General features: G+C 43.4%; 1 protein-coding gene across 4 annotated transcripts in view; it reads right to left on the reverse strand.

Annotated features, from left to right (window-relative positions):
- astn1 (astrotactin 1) overlaps window positions 1-21,314 on the reverse strand; it is a 411,265-nt gene that overhangs the window by 36,704 nt on the left and 353,247 nt on the right. For all 4 annotated transcript variants that reach the window (XM_066680749.1, XM_066680748.1, XM_066680747.1 and 1 more), the window contains 2 exons: window positions 20,940-21,091; window positions 1,245-1,377 (listed from right to left, as the gene is read on the reverse strand). In XM_066680749.1, coding sequence (XP_066536846.1) covers window positions 1,245-1,377; window positions 20,940-21,091 — 285 coding nt within the window. The remainder of the gene's footprint in view (window positions 1-1,244; window positions 1,378-20,939; window positions 21,092-21,314) is intronic.

Here is a 21,314-nt window from a genome sequence, read left to right on the forward strand (position 1 = left end):
TTGTAGCATTAAGCGTGTAGTGAGTAAGGTAAGGTTATAAAGTTAATGTTGTGGTTTGTGGGGTGGATTAATGGCATTTCAATTAATTATAATGAGGAAATTTATTTTGACATATGAGCAAACTGAGTTACGAACTCAGTCACAGAACGAATTAAACTCGTAAGTCAAGGTCTTACTGTATTATAATCAGCATTAACAAGTAAACAATTTGGGCGGCATGGTGGCGCAGCTGGTAGTGTCGTAGTCACATTGCTCCAGGGACCTGGAGGTTGTGGGTTCGATTCCCGCTCCGAATGATTGTCTGTGAGGAGTGTGGTGTGTTCTCCCTGAGTCTGCGTGGGTTTCCTCCAGGTGACTGTCTGTGAGGAGTGTGGTGTGTTCTCCTCGTGTCCATGTGGGTTTCCTCCGGGTGACTGTGAGGAGTGTGGTGTGTTCTCCCTGTGTCTGCGTGGGTTTCCTCCGGGTGACTGTCTGTGAGGAGTGTGGTGTGTTCTCCCTGTGTCCACGTGGGTTTCCTCCGGATGCTCCGGTTTCCTCCCACACTTCAAAAACACACGTTGGTAGGTGAATTGGTGACTCAAAAGTGTCCGTAGGTGTCAGTGTGTGAGTGAATGTGTGAGTGTCTGTGTTGCCCTGTGAAGGACTGGCGCCCCCTCCAGGGTGTATTCCCGCCTTGCGCCCAATGATTCCAGGTAGGCTCTGGACCCACCGCGACCCTGAACTGGATAAGGGTTACAGAGAATGGATGGATGGATGGAAGTAAACAATTTCATCACCAAATATTTGGCTGCTTATTTCAATCCAGTGTCTCCCCTGTATTCTTGTTGAGGGACCCCCTCTATGGAGCATAAACTGCTTCATTCAATGACAATACACAACAATCTCATCCTTCATCTCAGGTGAGTTGAACCATAAAGACATATAAAAATACAAAATTCACAATTGTTTTTCATTGCTACATTCAGCTGTAATAATGGGTTGTGGGGGAGTCATGGGGAAGTGTCTTGCAGAGGGTGGGAGGAGGAGGAGGAGGAGAAGCTGTGGGCTAGAGGGATGTCATCCACTGGGCACCACAACCCTAGGCTTGTATCCCACAGTAAGAGTGCAGAGTAAACACAGGCAGACAAGCCAATTTAGAAGTATGGAGACACTTCTATATCGACACGTCTATAGCACAGTCAGACACGGGGGGCACTATAGAGTGGCAATTAATCAAAGTAAACACAAGCAGAAGTAGCTCTTACATGTAGGTGGTGTCCGGCTCCAGGCAGCGGATGATCATGGAGATGGAGGTGAAGGGGTCAGGGATGTCCCCCAGCATCACGCACGGAGACTTGGCACCGGACAGAATATCGTCCACGAAGCTCAGCAGCGTCTCTGAGAGGAGAGCAGAAGGACAGCATTACCCACACATTTATACACCCCTCCACCCCACAATGCTCAATGCCATGTGTCAGACAGTAGGGTGTAATAGCCCCAAACACTTGAGCTCCATGCAGTACCTAAGGGATCCAGAAGTAATCACCCAACATCAGCACCTGGCCACACTCATGTCTATGCGTCTGCCATCAAATCCTCACAGCAAGGTTCCTATATACAATTCTCTATTGGAAGGGCAGCACAGAGGGACAACGAATACATATTAATAGGTTTGATTTTAGAAGGCCACCATTCAATAGAGTTCACAGTGGGCTGTCTGTTGTGAGCTCAGGGATGGGATCAAACAAACTCCTCTTCTGACGTCAAGTGCAGAGACTTTTGAGTTGCCCAGCCCCCTCATCTGAGTCTGTCCAATCACAGCACTGGACCTGCGTTAGAGGGTTAGGATAGGGGAAGGTGGGAGTACTGGGGATGTGAGGAGGGGGTGGTCTTTTCCAGCCCAGGCTCCAAAGCTGCTGAATACAGGAAGTGCCAGGATTAATGAGGCAAGTGTGTGTGTGTACCAGCTGTCACTGCCAGTGGGTTTACAATCCTGGACCCCCGGGGGTTAAGTGGTCTGATGCTAATCTAACGTGGCAGGGTGAAGGCCTGCAGTTCGTTGGGATGAACTGATCCTTCAGGAAACCAAGTGGGAACACTGAGTGGAAACTACGGGAAAGGGTACGTTTCTGTGAGGAATTATTTTTTAAAGTTAATGTAAACGTAAGCTATAATAGTCAATGTGCAACATACAATACTACTGTGCTTCTGCAATTAACCAGCTTTGCTCACGTGCACTTCAGCTGTGGATGTTGAAGGAGGACACTGTGCTGTTCCTTAACTCCTCCCACTTTAAACTTCCTGCTGGTTGAACCAGCCCACCTCCCTAACCATACTATACTTTTACCACAACAGGTCCTCATGTTCAGTGCCAAGCTGGAGCCAGAAGGAGACTAAGCCCCCCCGTGGACATGGGTCAGTGGTAATTATTTTAGCCCCAGCTGAAAAAATACATGCTCAGATTATCCAGCAGAGTGAGCTCAGCTCAGAGACCGCCTGTGAGGAAATTAGACGGAGAAGGAGCGTCTTCCAGATGTTCCAGAGGAACGTCTCGTCTCTGAGCCCAGGCGGAGCGTGTGGTGTGATTGATTCTTCTCAAGTGTGAGCAAACTTCTCCGGCGCATCAAACACAAACCTGCCGCACGGAAGAAAATAATAACAGGACGGGAGAGAAGAGGTGTTGCCGAGATGTTCTCCGTGCGAGAAGCCGATTAATCAGTGGTTCTCCCGGTCCGGGGCGGCCGGCGTCCAAGCCTCATGTCTCCACGAGCGATCTCTTTATAAATCTAACAGCGAGCCTCGGAAAGGTTACATGTAGAACAGGAATTTGGCAAATGTGTCTGGATTTATGAGCTCCATCAGATTCCAGGCCTGCAGCACAGACCCATTATTTTCCAGAGTAATACTCTGAATGGCAACATGACACCAGGGTTCCCGCTGCCTTCGGAACAACTGCAATGAAGGAGGGGATGCATACGAGCTCATATTCATCATATCCAATGATAAGTGTGGTCCACTGCAGGGACTTTCAAGCATTTAGGACATGAAACATGAAACAAATGAGCCAAAAAAACGCCTGTATATATCATTCAGACTGTTCTTAAAACATATGCCTTTTACATCAATGTTTTTACATGTTCTTCACTGTTTAAACTAGAAAATAAACAGTTTATTTCTCTTAAAAAAAAACTCTGGGTACCGTGGATGAGCCCGGTCTGTGTGGGCAGCAATCCACTGTTACTGCAGCGCATTACAGACCCACAGCAAAGACTGTTGGCTCGTTTTCACCAACATGGAACTGGTTCAGTTCTTTTTGCGAACCTAATTTGGAACCGAGCTGCACCTTTCCCATAACAAACACCGATTCCCGAATAAGAGACTTCTGTTCCCTGCTGGAAACAAGCAATAATAGGTTCTTCAGCACAAACCCTGACAGTGTCTGTGGGCGTTTCAAGATAAAGAAGCTCCAGAAAGAGCCCAGAGCCTCAAATAAAGCATGTTATAATGTCCTCGATGTTGCACAGGGTAAAAAGCCCAGAGAACCAGATGAGTCTGTGGAACATTTCATGCTGAAATGGGAAGTAAAACCAGGAAAGTTTTGCCTCTGTGGGTTTCCTTTTGTTCTGTTTAGAGCAACATGAGGGGCGTTTGTTACTTTATTCTGCTCTTCACAAGCTCAGCAGGAACTAATCAAATTCAAATCAAATTTATTTTTATTGCGCTTTTTACAACTGATGTTGACACAAAACTGATTCACAGAATTCCAGTGAAGACAAAGTTTTGACATGAAATGTAAAGAATGTAAAAACGCAAGGAAAAAGTCCCTCAGAGCTGTGGAAGAAACCTTGGGAGGAACCAAGGCTCACGAGGGGTGACCTATCCTCCTCTGGTCAATCTACTGGCGATAACAGTTAGGAGTCTGTGAGAACTTCAGTGTAGGGGCAGCTCCAAGGCACTTGGTGGAGGCTGGAGCATGGGCAGCTGGTCTGAAGCGTGAAGGAGGAGCTCCACAGTCATCCATCAGTGTCCAGACAAAAAAAGTAGAGGGATGGAGTTAGTTGTTATCTGTTTGGGTGAATGTAAAGCAGAGAATGTGGACATTTCCAGAGTGTGGCATCCCTCCGCTCCACCGTCAACAAACCTGAGTGATTGCGTGAAGTGGCGGACGACACCAGTGTCTCATTAATATTTCTGTAGTGTCTCTTAATTATCTATGTAGTGTTTTTTTAATATCTCAGTAATGGCTCTTTAATATCTCTATAGTGTCTCTTTATTATCTCTGTAGTGTATCTTTATTATTTCTGTAGTGTTTCTTTAATATCTCAGTAATGTTTCTTTAACTCTGTAGTGTCTCTAATATATCTGTCATGTCTCTTTAATTTCTCTGTAGTGTCTCTTTAATATCTCTGTTGTGTCTCTTTAATATCTCAGTAGTGACTCCTTAATATCTCAGTAGTGCCTCATTAATATCTCAGTAGTGACTCCTTAATATATCTGTAGTGTCTCATTAATATCTCTGTAGTGTCTCTATTATCTATGTAGTTTCTCTAATATCTCAGTAATGTCTCTTTAATATCTCTATAGTGTCTTTTTAATATATTTGTTTTGTCTATTTATTAAGTCTGTTGTGTCTCTTTTTTAACTCTGTAGTGTCTCTTTAATATCTCTGTCGTGTCTCTTTAATATCTCTGTCATGTCTCTTTATTATCTCTGTAATGTCTCTTTATTATCTCTGTAGTGTCTCTTTAATATCTCAGTAGCGACTCCTTAATATCTTTGTAGTGTCTCATTAATATCTCTGTAGTGTCTCTTTAATATCTCAGTAATGTCTCTTTAATATCGCTATAGTGTCTCTTTATTAACTCTGTAGGGTATCTTAATTATTTCTGTAGTGCCTTTTTAATATCTCAGTAATGTCTCTTTAATATCTTAGTAGTGACCCCTTAATATCTCTGTAGTGTCTCATTAAAATCTCTGTAGTGTCTCTATAATATCTCAGTAATATTTCTTTAATATCTCTATAGTGTCTCTTTATTATCTCTGTAGTGTCTCTATTAACTCTGTACTGTCTCTTTATTATCACTGTAGTCTCTCTTTAATATCTGTGTTGTGTCTCTTTTTTATCTTTGTAATGTCTCTTTATTATCTCTGTAGTGTCTCTTTAATATCTCTGTTGTGTCTCTTTATTATCTCAGTAGTGACTCCTTAATATCTCAGTAGTGCCTCATCAATATCTCAGTAGTGACTCCTTAATACCTCTGTAGTGTTTCAATAATATATCTGTAGTGTCTCTTTAATATCTCTGTAGTGTGTCTTTAATATCTCAGTAGTGTCGCTAACATTTCTGTAATGTCTCTTTATTATCTCTGTAGTGTCTCGTTATTAACTTTTAAGTGTATCTTAATTATTTCTGTAGTGCCTCTTTAATATCTCAGTAATGTCTCTTTAATATCTCTGTAGTGTCTCTTTATTAACTCTGTAGTGTCTCTTTATTATTGCTGTAATGTCTCTTTAATATCTCTGTCGTGTCTCTTTATTATCTCTGTAATGTATCTTTATTATCTCTTTAGTGTTTCTTTAATATCTCTGTCATGTCTCTTTAATATCTCTGTAGTGACTTCTTAATATCTCTGTAGTCTCCTTATTCTTTCTTTAGTGTCTCTTTAATATCTCTGTCATGTCTCTTTATTATCTCTGTAATGTCTCTTTATTACATCTGTAGAGTCTCTTTAATATTTCTGTCGTGACTTTTTATTATCTCAGTAGTAACTTCTTAATATCTCTGTCGTGTCTCTTATTATCTCAGTAGTAACTTCTTAATATCTCTGTAGTGTCTCATTAATATCTCTGTCATGTCTCTTTAATATCTCATTAGTGACTCCTTAATATCTATGTAGTGTCTCATTAATATCTCTGTAGTGTCTCTTTAATATATCAGTAATGTCTCTTTAATATCTCTATAGTGTATCTTTATTATCTCTGTAGTGTCTCTTTATTAACTCTGTAGTGTATCTTAATTATTTCTGTAGTGCCTCTTTAATATCTCAGTAATGTCTCTTTATTAACTCTGTAGTGTCTCTTTATTATCGCTGTAGTGTCTCTTTAACATCTCTGTCGTGTCTCTTTATTATCTCTGTAATGTCTCTTTATTATCTCAGTAGTGTCTCTTTAATATTTCTGTCATGTCTCTTTAATATCTCAGTAGTGACTCCTTAATTTCCCTGTAGTCTCTTTATTCTCTCCTTAGTGTCTCTTTAATATCTCTTTCATGTGTCTTTAATAGCTATGTTGTGTCTATTTATTATCTCAGTAGTAACTCCTTAATATCTGTGTAGTGTCTCCTTAATATCTCAGTAGTGCCTCATTAATATCTCAGTAGTGTCTCATTAATATTTCTGTAGTGTCTCTTAATTATCTATGTAGTGTTTTTTTAATATCTCAGTAATGGCTCTTTAATATCTCTATAGTGTCTCTTTAATTTCTCTGTAGTGTCTCTTTAATATCTCTGTTGTGTCTCTTTAATATCTCAGTAGTGACTCCTTAATATCTCAGTAGTGCCTCATTAATATCTCAGTAGTGACTCCTTAATATATCTGTAGTGTCTCATTAATATCTCTGTAGTGTCTCTATTATCTATGTAGTTTCTCTAATATCTCAGTAATGTCTCTTTAATATCCGTATAGTGTCTTTTTAATATATTTGTTTTGTCTATTTATTAAGTCTGTTGTGTCTCTTTATTAACTCTGTAGTGTCTCTTTAATATCTCTGTCGTGTCTCTTTAATATCTCTGTCATGTCTCTTTATTATCTCTGTAATGTCTCTTTATTATCTCTGTAGTGTCTCTTTAATATCTCAGTAGCGACTCCTTAATATCTTTGTAGTGTCTCATTAATATCTCTGTAGTGTCTCTTTAATATCTCAGTAATGTCTCTTTAATATCGCTATAGTGTCTCATTAAAATCTCTGTAGTGTCTCTATAATATCTCAGTAATATTTCTTTAATATCTCTATAGTGTCTCTTTATTATCTCTGTAGTGTCTCTATTAACTCTGTACTGTCTCTTTATTATCACTGTAGTCTCTCTTTAATATCTGTGTTGTGTCTCTTTTTTATCTTTGTAATGTCTCTTTATTATCTCTGTAGTGTCTCTTTAATATCTCTGTTGTGTCTCTTTATTATCTCAGTAGTGACTCCTTAATATCTCAGTAGTGCCTCATTAATATCTCAGTAGTGACTCCTTAATACCTCTGTAGTGTTTCAATAATATCTCTGTAGTGTCTCTTTAATATCTCTGTAGTGTGTCTTTAATATCTCAGTAGTGTCGCTAACATTTCTGTAATGTCTCTTTATTAACTCTGTAGTGTCTCTTTAATATCTCTGTCATGTCTCTTTAATATCTCTGTAGTGTCTCATTAATATCTCTGTAGTGTCTCTATTATCTATGTAGTGTCTCTTTAATGCATCTGTCATGTCTCTTTAATATCTCAGTAGTGACTCCTTAATATCTCTGTAGTCTCTTTATTCTCTCTTTAATATCTCTATCGTGTCTCTTTAATATATGTCGTGTCTCTTTATTAACTTTGTAGTGTATCTTAATTATTTATGTAGTGCCTCTTTAATATCTCAGTAATGTCTCTTAAATATCTCTGTAGTGTCTCTTTATTAACTATTTAGTGTCTCTTTATTATCGCTGTAGTGTCTCTTTAATATCTCTTTTGTGTCTCTTTAATATCTCTGTAGTGTCCCTTTAATATCTCTGTAGTGTCCCCTTAATATCTCAGTAAGGTCTCTTTAATATATCTATAGTGTCTCTTTATTATCTCTGTAGTGTCTCTTTATTAACTCTGTAGTGTTCTTTATGGGCCTTAAGGTGGACAAATTTGAGAAGCTCCTGGTCTAAAGTGAGGTGTTGTCTCAGTAGTGGGACTCTGTGGTGTGTTTCACACTGAGTCAGATGAGCGCTGCACACAAACAGAGGGTGAGGTCAGGCTACACAACACAAAAGCACTTAGCGTCTCATGCTAACTGAGCAGCTTCAGGGCTAACCTTGGACACCTCCGTCCACTGATTCCAGACGTGATCATAACATAGTGCTTCGAAACATCTGGAGTTCAAGGCAAAGCCTCTGTTTTAAAGCCACAGCCAAGAACAATATTACACCGCTCACTGCTTACTGCTGTTATCTTTAACTCAAACCACCTTAACTCCACAAGCCTGACGCAACACACACACATTCCTGGACCTGCATGAAACGGAAGTGTCCGGCAAAGTACAACATCTGGCGACCAACACATGCTTCGGTGGCCAAGACTGTGTTGCTTCAGCGAAACAATACGTTTGTGGACATGCAACATTTCTTCTGTCCCCTTTTTGATGCCGTATCAGCCTCTACTCTTCTGGGAAGCCTTTTTGTGAGGATTTGATGGCCCCCAGCCATGAGAACATTAGCAAGGTCAAATCAACGTCACCCTGTTCCTCCAGGTTGGAGTTAGTGTTGCATGTGGTGCAAAGCAAGGCCACCCTCTGCCTCCAGGATAGCAACTGGGTTTCATGGGGGGTGAGTTGATCCCTCGCTTAGAAGTGTATTCACCGTATTCACGATTATAAAAAATAAAAACAAAACAAAACAAAACAAAACAAAAACAGAGAGAACAGTGTTTCCCCACAATCATAGATCCTGCCTTTAAAGGCAAGGCCACCCTCTCCCTCGAGCTTGGAGTTTGGGTGTTCAGGGTGAAACCCAAGTTGTAACCTGGTGGTAGAGGGCGGACTGGTCCTTGGAGGTTGTGTGAGGTACAAGGCATTCCCTCGCTTAAGGGCAAGGCCAGCCTTTGTCACCAGTTTGGAATTTGAATTCCACATGGCGTGAAGCTCTCGTTTGCTTAAGGGCTATAACTAACCCTGTTCCTCAAAGTTGGAGATCATCCTGATCTTTCAGGTTAGGGGTTTTGTTTTCAAGGTGTATGACGTGATCCCTGGGTTAAGGAGACACTACAGTGATATTAAAGAGTCAGTACCAATAAATTAAGGAGACACTACTGAGATATAAATGTGACACTACAAATATATTAATACTACTATAATAACTACTGATTTTAAGGAGATAGTACAGAGGCATTAAAATGTAACTACAGAGATTTTAATGAGGAACTATGCAGAAATTAAAGATTACCTACAGAAAAATCTAAAAGGATCTGAAGAGCTATAAGAGTCACGTTCCCCCGAGGTTATTACTGTTGGATGTGTTGTGACATTAGTGGACTCTAAGTGAAATGAATGAAAGAGAAGAGCGTCTGGCTGTAGACCTGTCTTGGATTTGTGACGCCACTTTACTTTCAAACCTAAGTGAGAATTTTAAAGATCCCAGCGTTCGCGTGTGACCCAGACACCAAGCGCCCGTTTGGCAAGGAGCCTCAAACACACAGGGCTTTGGGTGAGCCGCCAGTCTGCCAGCCAAAGCACCACCATCCATTCATCATTTAAGTGCCTACACTGCAGAAACATTTATTTTAACGTGTGACTCTTCTCTGAGAAAATATTCAGAAGGAATTTAGCCTGAATTCCAGAGACTCTCTGTAGTGATCCAAGGTGGTGTTGAGTTGATCGTCATTCATTTCTCAGGAATAAAAAGCATACAGCACGTCCAAACATTTATGGATCAATATTTCTTCCAGTGTTTCTTCTGGAATGGAGGGTATTAATCGGGAGCCTGTTGCTGCTTTGCTGAAGTAATTGCTCGGGGAAGCCGTGGCCTGGCGGCTAGTGAAGGTGCTTGGGATTGGTTTGTCCACTCGGACTGGTGGAAAAAATGGGGTGGTGTGGGTTGGGGGTGGGTGAAGGAACAGCACTGTATACTCCCTCACCATCCATGGCTGATGTGCCATATGGGCAGGACACCTAACTCCAAAGATCCGTAGACTTCACGCTAGACGTTGGAACACTGCTGTGGGGGTTCGATTGCATGTTGGATCCCAGATCGTCCTGAATGTGTTGGACTCGTTTCCCTCTCTCCAAAATCTCCAGAGCTTTGTGCTCCTCCCATCCACCCTTGGCACTGGACACTGTGACCTTAGGCCTCCAGAGATTTTCGATTCAAGCCAGGCATTCCTGAGGAGGTCATAAACTGTGGACACAATTAAGTCCATCTTAAAGAAGCTCAGAATACTTCTCAAGACTTTTGACCTGTGTCTGATTTCGTACTGAAGTCCTTAAGGCTCTGGACGAGGGACGTGTGTTTACAACATTTCACCGTCATCCGCTGAATTGTTCCACCTCAAGATGCCGGTTTCTTTCTTTCCTGTGGTCTGTCTGTCCACGTGGAGTCGATCCATGTGTTTCCTGAGTATCTCATTCACCTTTTAGATCTGTGGAGGACTAAGTGCTATCACCTGGGCTCATGTGTTTGTGTGTGACGCTGCCCTGAACCTTCAGGAAAGAGCATTTATCACGGGTCTAATCAAAGTTAATCAAAGCTGATGCAACGCTGACCGCTGCGCCTCGCTCTGACGTAGATGGCAGATGCGGGGTCCGTATCAAATGCTCTTTGCACGAAAGTGAACGCAGATTGATGTGTTCTTTTTGCTCCCGTCCAAGTACGATCAGCTCAGTGCTGACACTCCTTCTCCTCCCCCTGCAATTAAGGTTTTCTCTCCTCTATCCATTTATCCCCCCCTGAAAAACGCTGCGATTTCCATGTGTGAGATCCAGAGGGGCTGCTAATCATTTTTGGTGAAGTGGCGCCAGTAACGGATACACTACAAACCTGTTGTTATCCGTCTCTAGACCTTTTGTTCATCAGAGTAGACAAGGAGGACCAGATGTTGTGCGTTAGCGAGTCGTCCCAATTCTCCCAAGAAAGGGAGTGCCTCTTACCCTGCACAAAACAAACTCCTACCTGGAGGAGCAGGGTGGCCTTGTCCTTAAAATCTCAGTAGATCTTCCTTAATTTCTTGGTAGTGTCTCATCAATATCTCAGCAGTTCCTCCTTAATATTTTGGTAGTATCTCATTCATTTCTCAGTAGTTCCCTCTTAATATCTCATTGGTGTCTTCTTAGTATCCCGATAGCCCTCCTTGATATCTCTGTAGTGTCTCATTTATATCTCTGTAGAAGAGGCATACAATTTCTGTAGCCATTTTAAATTTATCTAGCCTCTCCCAGATGACACTGAGACAAAAGTAAGGGATGATAAAGACGGGGCTGCTCAGATGTTTCTCCTGAGAGAATGTGTCCAGGAATGTCCCTGGTGTCTCAGGTCTCAGAGACATCTCACACTGGGCTTGGTGCTGAGATACGATCACTCCTGTTTATTTGCAGCTGGACTAAAACAGAGCTCCACAATTTCTCATCAGCACTCAGAAACTATTCAGGATTCACACTGGACATAAGTGTCTCACTTCTCATTTCTGTCTCACGCTGTGTCTCCTAAAGACTTTTATTAGGAGTCAACATTAGAGGGAACAGTGTGTAATTTTTACCATCAAATGTGGTACAGATTATTTATGTGAATACATAAATGCTTTCGGAATGAGCCAGTTTATCCTCATAGAGCACCACCCTGTTTTCTCTGAGATATCCAGACCGCTAGGGGTCAGAATAATGGCTGTTTCATAATAAATAAGTGATTTCTGGGTTGCTAGGATTCCGCTCGCTCCCGCTCAGACTCACACGCACAGTGCTGGAGCATCACTGAGAAATCTGTACACCTGCCTTGGGCCTGACACCTGACCCTTCTCTCAGACTCTGAGATCATCCATACAATGAGGAGCCCAGCCGAGACATTCCTCAGTGGTGAGGACATGTCTTCCACATTTTAAGGCACCCCAACACTGCAGAAAATGATCTCTAATTCAGTCAAACCACCGTAAAGAGATGCCCCAGTGACCTGTTGGTAATCCCATGTGTTACAGGGCGATCAAAGACCTGATGTTTGGGTTTGGCAGAGACAGATGTTTGTTTGAACAGTGAGAGATGGGGATAGAAAGAGTGGGAGAAAGCGAGAGAGAGACATAGAGAGAGAGAGAGAGAGAGAGGGAGAGCTATGATGTCACCTTGTGTGCTTGTATCCCATTAACTACAGATTGGCTCAGAAACACTATTGGTCAGAGATGGCCAAGTCATCACTCCTCGTGTGATATTAATTCCACCTTTTTGTGGCCAGAGAAAAGTTTACTCGCTCAAAACATGCACAATGATGTCTCATTCTCATAGTCATTCTCCTAATCCTCCTCAGGAGATACAGCCTGAAAGAGAAAGGAGACATGGGACGCTGATTATGTCCAGCATCCAAATTGAACTGTCTTTAGTTCAGCTGCAGATAAACAGGAGTGCTATTATCTCAGCACTGAGCCCAGAATGAGACTTCACTGAGACCGCCACTCAAACTCAAAAGGAGACATACACAATGGTTTTGAATGTTACTTACATTATCAATAAAACACAGACAGATCCTACTAAATGGCTTTTTAAAAACCCTACTCTGTTCCACCTTAAAACACAGTATCACACACAATGACACCATAGTCAGTAGCACCTTAAAAACATTGTATTGCTTAATACCACCATAAAGAAAAAAAATGACGTCCCACTTTAAAAACCTTTAAAATTCACCATCCCACAAGTGTTCCATTCCACCTTAAAACTAATGCAGAATGTTAATGCTGTACCTTTTTAAATAAGAATTTTACATGCCAGAATGCATCTGCTGCACAGTTTAAGGTGGAATGGCCTGTTCTATTAAGAAGCTTACATTCCAGAATGGAACTGCTGCACAGTTTAAGGTGGAATGGACTGTTCTGTAAAGAAGCTTACATTCCAGAATGGAACTGCTGCACAGTTTAAGGTGGAATGGACTGTTCTGTAAAGAAGCTTACATTCTAGAATGGAACTGCTGCACAGTTTAAGGTGGAATGGACTGTTCTATAAAGAAGCTTACACACCAGAATAGAACTGCTGCACAGTTTAAGGTGGAATGGACTGTTCTATAAAGAAGCTTACACACCAGAATAGAACTGCTGCACAGTTTAAGGTGGAATGGCCTGTTCTATTAAGAAGCTTACACACTAGAATGGAACTGCTGCACAGTTTAAGGTGGAATCGGCTGTTCTATTAAGAAGCTTACACATCAGAATGGAATTGCTGCATAATTTAAGGTGGAATGGAAGTGTGTCATGAAGATTTGTTTCTTATCAGAGAAGCATTTTCACTTTGCTGCATCAACAACGCTGACACCTGAATGTGGTCTATTTGTTTAATTTATTTCTTACATTTATTTTCTTGCTTGGTCTAAATCATCAGAAGGGACAGCATGTTCTCTCCTCTCAACATCCATGGTCGAATGCCCAAGAGAAAGGAACATGGGCCCAACAAGGGCAGAGGTGGCTGCCTATTTCTCCAGATGCAGATGTGTGTGTGTGTGTGTGTGTGTGTGTGTCAATGTGAAAGTGTGAGAGAGAGCTAGAAAGAAAGAGAAAGAGAGAGAGAGAGAGCGAGAGAGAGAGAGACAGAGAGAGAGAGAGAGGCGCCCTGGAGAATCTATCATATGGTTCTCATGAGTGAGCACAAACACAACACCTTTTATTATCCCTTCTTCTGCCTCTTGTGGACTCTGTTCAGAAGCTACTCCTCTACATTAGACTCAGCATGTGCTCAGAACAAAACCACAGATCTCCCAAATATATACTAATGAATGAATGAGTGATTGAATTAATGAATTCATAGAAAAGGAGATTGACCTAAACTTAAACCCTATCCATATCCATCTGGAGTCTGCAATAAGTCAGAACACTTAACACAGAACACTTACACAACCCAACTTTTGTTCTAGAAAAATAACAAACCTACCCCCTACTTTTCAAATATATGGAGGTTGAAAAGGAATGTATGTTTACCTGGTTGTAACAGAAAGATTAATAACAAGAGGCACGTCTATCTCTCTGAGACTCAGAGCGCGACCCTTGATGAGCCACTCATTTGTAGTCATATGATAATAGCATGCTTATCCGGCCACTCTTATTGGAGGATTACTGCGTTCAGATGCAGATAAGCAGGAGTGTTATTATCTCAGCACTGAGCCCAGAATGAGACTTCACTGAGACAGCCACTCAAACTCAAAAGGAGACATACACTATGGTTTTGTATGTTACTTTCATTATCAATAAAACACAGACAGATCTTAAACAACATCTAACTCTATATCATCTGTTAAACATGAATTCTCATTCATTACCACCTTAAAATCCCACAGTCCTACTCAATGGCTTTTTAAAAACCTTACTGTATTCCACCTTAAAACGTAGTATCCCACACAATGCCAAAATGATTACATTCTGCTCTGTACCTCCCTGAAAAACATTTCTAAAACATACCCATCCATACAACCCCCCCCAAAAAAAAATAATAAATGGATAAATAATCACTCCCTCATTAAAAGTACCACCTTAAAACATGACACTCATTACCACGCTCTAAAACAATGTCCTACTGAGTACTACCTTAAAAACATGACTCCCTAGACAGTAGCACCCATTCATATTCATATGATATGTGAGGAGTGTGGTGTGTTCTCTTTGTGTCCGCGTGGGTTTTCTCCTGGTGCATGCTAATGCTAATAGCATGCTAATCCGGCTGCTCTTATTGGAGGATTACTGCTAATTTTAGTCACATAAACAAAAGCACATTGCTGTGTTTTCACTCTGAGTGTGGAGCTTAAAAACAGTGCAGTCAGGCCATTCAGCTGCTTGAGGAGCAACAGCTTCATTCTGTGATGAATAAGTGAAATATATCTGCCTCGTTTTCCTGCAGCACATTTGCCGCTGTTAGCTTTAACGCTACACATTTTCAGCAGTATATTCTAGTGACAGAATCTGTGAAGCTATCGCTAACCATAATCCCTAAGCTTAACACAGACTATGGTCCCCACATTGTGAGGAATATCTAAACCACACACACACACACACATATCCAAACACACAGGCTCTCCGTGGGGTGAAATGAATGCGAGTGCACCTTCATCCATCAGGTTTCACCATCGCAGGCCTGGGTCCGACAGAACCAGGGGTCTGAGCAGCCTTCACACAGCTCAGGTCCAACTTGGACGAGAGGGAGACAAGCGGAATGAAAACACACGTCTTTAAAGTGCACAAGACAGATTGAGAGAAGGCGGAGGAAACGTCCAGAGCGGACCAGGAGCCAGAGGCCCACGGTTCAGAGACCACAGCCCACAGCTGCTCACTGGATCTGGGGAAAGTGATTCTGACGTGTGTGAGAGCTGAGCCCTCCACTGAGCTGCAGCACAGTTTCACAGCTGCTGGAACAGGCACTACCAGGTTTTATGGGTTCATTCATTCATTCATTCATTCAATTTCTACACGTTTTAATAAGCTCGTAATAAGATAGTTTTACACACTCACCCAGTCACTCAGACCTGTGGACAGTTTCACACACTCACCCAGTCACTCACACACTCACACCTGTGGACAGTGTCACACACTCACCCAGTCACTCATACACTCACACATTTGGACAGTTTCACACACTCATCCAGTCACTCTCACACTCACACCTGTGGACAGTGTCACACACTCACCCAGTCACTCACACACTCACACCTGTGGACAGTGTCACACACTCACCCAGTCACTCATACACTCACACCTGTGGACAGTGTCACACACTCACCCAGTCACTCATACACTCACACCTGTGGACAGTGTCACACACTCACTCAGTCACTCATACACTCACACCTGTGGACAGTGTCACACACTCACCCAGTCACTCATACACTCACACATTTGAACAGTTTCACACACTCATCCAGTCACTCACACACTCACACCTGTGGACAGTTTCACACACTCATCCAGTCACTCACACACTCACACCTGTGGACAGTGTCACCCACTCACCCAGTCACTCATACACTCGCACATTTGGACAGTTTCACACACTCATCCAGTCACTCACACACACACTCACACCTGTGGACAGTTTTACACACTCACCCAGTCACTCACATATTCACCCAGTCACTCAGACCTGTGGACAGTGTCACACACTCACCCAGTCACTCATACACTCACACCTGTGGACAGTGTCACACACTCACCCAGTCACTCATACACTCACACCTGTGGACAGTGTCACCCACTCACCCAGTCACTCATACACTCACACATTTGGACAGTTTCACACACTCATCCAGTCACTCACACACACACTCACACCTGTGGACAGTTTTACACACTCACCCAGTCACTCACATATTCACCCAGTCACTCAGACCTGTGGACAGTGTCACACACTCACCCAGTCACTCATACACTCACACCTGTGGACAGTGTCACATACTCACCCAGTCACTCATACACTCACACCTGTGGACAGTGTCACACACTCACCCAGTCACTCATACACTCACACCTGTGGACAGTGTCACACACTCACCCAGTCACTCATACACTCACACATTTGAACAGTTTCACACACTCATCCAGTCACTCACACACTCACACCTGTGGACAGTTTCACACACTCATCCAGTCACTCACACACTCACACCTGTGGACAGTGTCACACACTCACCCAGTCACTCATACACTCACACATTTGGACAGTTTCACACACTCATCCAGTCACTCACACACACACTCACACCTGTGGACAGTTTCACACACTCACCCAGTCACTCATACACTCACACCTGTGGACAGTTTCACACACTCACCCAGTCACTCACACACTCACACCTGTGGACAGTTTCACACACTCATCCAGTCACTCACACCTGTGGACAGTTTCACACACTCACCCAGTTACTCACACACTCACACTTGTGAACAGTTTCACACACTCATCCAGTCACTCACACCTGTGGACAGTTTCACACACTCACCCAGTTACTCACACACTCACACTTGTGAACAGTTTCACACACTCACCCAGTTACTCACACACTCACACCTGTGGACAGTTTCACACACTCACCCAGTCACTCACACACTCACACTTGTGAACAGTTTCACACACTCATCCAGTAACTCACACACTCTCACCTGTGGACAGTTTCACACACTCACCCAGTAACTCACACACTCTCACCTGTGTACAGTGTCAGACACTCACCCAGTCACTCACACACTCACACCTGTGGACAGTTTCACACACTCACCCAGTCACTCACACACTCACACTTGTGAACAGTTTCACACACTCATCCAGGCACTCACACCTGTGGACAGTTTCACACACTCACCCAGTTACTCATACACTCACACATTTGGACAGTTTCACACACTCACCCAGTAACTCACACACTCTCACCTGTGGACAGTGTCAGACACTCACCCAGTCACTCACACACTCACACCTGTGGACAGTTTAACACACTCACCCAGTCACTCACACACTCACACCTGTGGACAGTTTAACACACTCACCCAGTTACTCATACACTCACACATTTGGACAGTTTCACACACTCACCCAGTAACTCACACACTCTCACCTGTGGACAGTGTCAGACACTCATCCAGTCACTCACACACTCACACCTCACCCAGTCACTCATACACTCACACCTGTGGACAGTGTCAGACACTCACCCAGTCACTCACACACTCACACCTGTGGACAGTTTCACACACTCACCCAGTCACTCACACACTCACACCTGTGGACAGTTTCACACACTCACCCAGTCACTCACACACTCACACTTGTGAACAGTTTCACACACTCATCCAGGCACTCACACCTGTGGACAGTTTCACACACTCACCCAGTTACTCATACACTCACACATTTGGACAGTTTCACACACTCACCCAGTAACTCACACACTCTCACCTGTGGACAGTGTCAGACACTCACCCAGTCACTCACACACTCACACCTGTGGACAGTTTCACACACTCACCCAGTCACTCACACACTCACACCTGTGGACAGTTTAACACACTCACCCAGTTACTCATACACTCACACATTTGGACAGTTTCACACACTCACCCAGTAACTCACACACTCTCACCTGTGGACAGTGTCAGACACTCATCCAGTCACTCACACACTCACACCTCACCCAGTCACTCATACACTCACACCTGTGGACAGTGTCAGACACTCACCCAGTCACTCACACACTCACACCTGTGGACAGTTTCACACACTCACCCAGTCACTCACACACTCACACCTGTGGACAGCTTCACACACTCACCCAGTCACTCACACACTCACACCTGTGGACAGTTTCAAACACTCGCCCAGTCACTCACACACTCACACCTGTGGACAGTGTCAGACACTCACCCAGTCACTCACACACTCACACCTGTGGACAGTGTCAGACACTCACCCAGTCACTCACACACTCACACCTGTGGACAGTTTCACACACTCACCCAGTCACTCACACACTCACACCTGTGGACAGTTTCAAACACTCGCCCAGTCACTCACACACTCACACCTGTGGACAGTTTTACACACACACCCAGTTACTCACACACTCACACCTGTGGACAGTTTCAAACACTCACCCAGTTACTCACACACTCACACCTGTGGACAGTTTCAAACACTCGCCCAGTCACTCACACACTCACACCTGTGGACAGTTTTACACACACACCCAGTTACTCACACACTCACACCTGTGGACAGTTTCACACACTCATCCAGTCACTCACACACTCTCACCTGTCGATAGTTTCACACACTAACCCAGTTACTCACACACTCACACATTTGGACAGTGTCACACACTCATCCAGTCACTCACACACTCACACCTGTGGACAGTTTCACACACACCCCCAGTTACTCACACACTCACACATTTGGAAAGTGTCACACACTCATCCAGTCACTCACACACTCACACCTGTGGACAGTGTCACACACTCACCCAGTCACTCACACCTGTGGACAGTTTCACACACTCACCCAGTCACTCACACACTCACACCTGTGGACAGTTTCACACATTCACCCAGTCACCCACACACACACACACACACACACATACACTTGTAAAAGCTGTAGTTGACACTCCTGAATGCAGGGTTTATTGTAGGTGGTGTCCAAACCTGTAGTGGTTGTCGAGCAGATAAACCTCAAGCACAAAGACAACAACGTGTCCAGATAAATACCCTGTTACTGCAGCTGTTCCAGAGGTGGGCGTCCGGTAAAGCTGATGTTCTGCAGAAGCTGTGGAGAGTTCAGAGCTCAGTCAGAAACAGGGCGTTGGCAAACGGGAATAAAAGGACTGAACGTCTCTGACACTCATCTGAAGGTCATTCAGCTCTCGGATGCTTCAGAACCAGGCCTACATCAGAACCCCCTCTCAGGGGTGGTCTCCCCTCCGTTCCCCCGCTCCTCCCGGCCTCTGCTTTTATGACACCACCTGTGTGAAGCTGGGAACACCACTCACACCTCCACGAACATCTGGTCATTGAGCATTTCTTCTCACTGCAGTAAGAGCCTCTAATATTTTTGGGAGGATTTACACCAGATGTTGGGACATTGCTGTGAGGATTTGATGGCATTGACATATATAAATAATAGAGGGTTCAGGTATTGTGTGTTTGGTGATCTTTCCAGAGAACACTGTTCCACTATTCCACCGTTCCACAGAACAATGCTGGGGGGAGCTGGATGGATCCAGAGAACACCGTTCCACTGTTCCACATATCCCAGGCCAGTTTTAATGCGTGGTTAAACCTACATAAACATCAGTGAGGTCAGATACTGGTGCTGGATGACCAACAGGAACACACCTCCAAATCATCGCCAAGGTATTTTATGCAGTTCCAGGACTCCAGGGAACACCGTTCCACTGTTCCACAGCCCAAATCTGGGGAGTTATAGATGTATGAACAATAGTGAGGTCAGGTACCAATGATGGACATTAGCCCTGGATCAGAAATGTCATCCCAAACTTGTCCCAAATGTTTCAGATGGAGTGCCATTACTCCAGAGAACACCGTTCCACTGTTCCACGGGCTAATGCTATAAGAAGCTCTCTCTCTCTCATTATAATTTATTGATTCTAATACTAATCTAAAGCTATCCTTACTTTCATTAATTGATGATTATAAGAAACATCACTTAAAGGAACATTAAGTAAGATTTACTCCTGGGGTGGAAGAATCCTACCCGCCACCAAATGTTACATAGTGCAGTTTCTGCAGCGCTGAACCCAGAGTAGCAATGACAGAGGTTCTATTCTCACTGTTACAGCTCAGTGGAACATCACACTCTTAAAAATAAAGGTGCTACAAAGGGTTCTTTAAGCGATGCCACAAAAGAAACACTTTTGGTTCCATAAAGAACCATGTTTTATTGTGTTTCAAGCTCATAATTGATTTGAATTGATATTAATTTATATTTATTTGTGCTCTGTGTGTGTGATGATTCTGGAGAGGCTCCGGACCCAGTGACCCTGAATAGTGGCATGTACAGAATATAAATAAATCAATATTATTATTATTATTATTATTAGTGTACATTTAAAACACAAAAAAATGTAAAATGTCTAAGATTCTCTGAATAAACTACTGTTTGTATATGGTACAAAAATAAAGAAATATATGTATTACGTCCTGAAACAAAACGACTAAACCCTTGAGTGGCATTGGATGTTTATACGTGAGAGTCTTCGTTTGCTTAGAGCTCCATCTAGTGGCCACAGCACCTAAAGACAGAGGAAGATACAGCACTCTGATCTACACCCAATAATACAGACGCCTGCTGGTCCAGGAGTGTGTCTCATCATTTCTGCAGCTGAAGCCTCCACTCTTCTGTCCTGGCCCCCAGTTCATCCCAGAGGTCCTGGACCGAGCTCCATTCCTCCACAGTGCTGGGGTGCACCGTGTCCGTCCCACTCCCAGTGTAACTCTAAGCTCATGCCTGTCTGTGTGTGTACAGTGGGTGCGACGCACTCTGAGATGCTCTACCTGTCTCCACCTTGGTGTGGTCAGTTCTCTCGGTCACCTTCTCCTGACTGATCAGATAGTCCACGATGCGGACTCCGATCGGAGGCTCTGTGTGATTCCACTCCATGATCACCAGGGAACTGCTCGGCTCGTACAGGTGAGACAGCTTGAGCCTGAGGAGAGGGAAGAGAAGGTGAGGTCGTCTGCAGTGTGGTCTCAGACGAACACAGAGGGTAACTCCTTGTGGCCTGACGTTTGACCTCCATTTAAAACATCGCAGTCTCTGCTTATTTTGGTCATTGTCTTTTAGATTTCTGATCTTTAAATACCACATTATTCAACGTTTACCACGTCTGTGTTTGGTTTGTGTGTCCCCTCAAGCCACCCCCCTCTCTC

This window comes from Hoplias malabaricus, chromosome 9 (assembly GCF_029633855.1).
Source record: "Hoplias malabaricus isolate fHopMal1 chromosome 9, fHopMal1.hap1, whole genome shotgun sequence".
Classification (NCBI taxonomy): domain Eukaryota; kingdom Metazoa; phylum Chordata; class Actinopteri; order Characiformes; family Erythrinidae; genus Hoplias; species Hoplias malabaricus.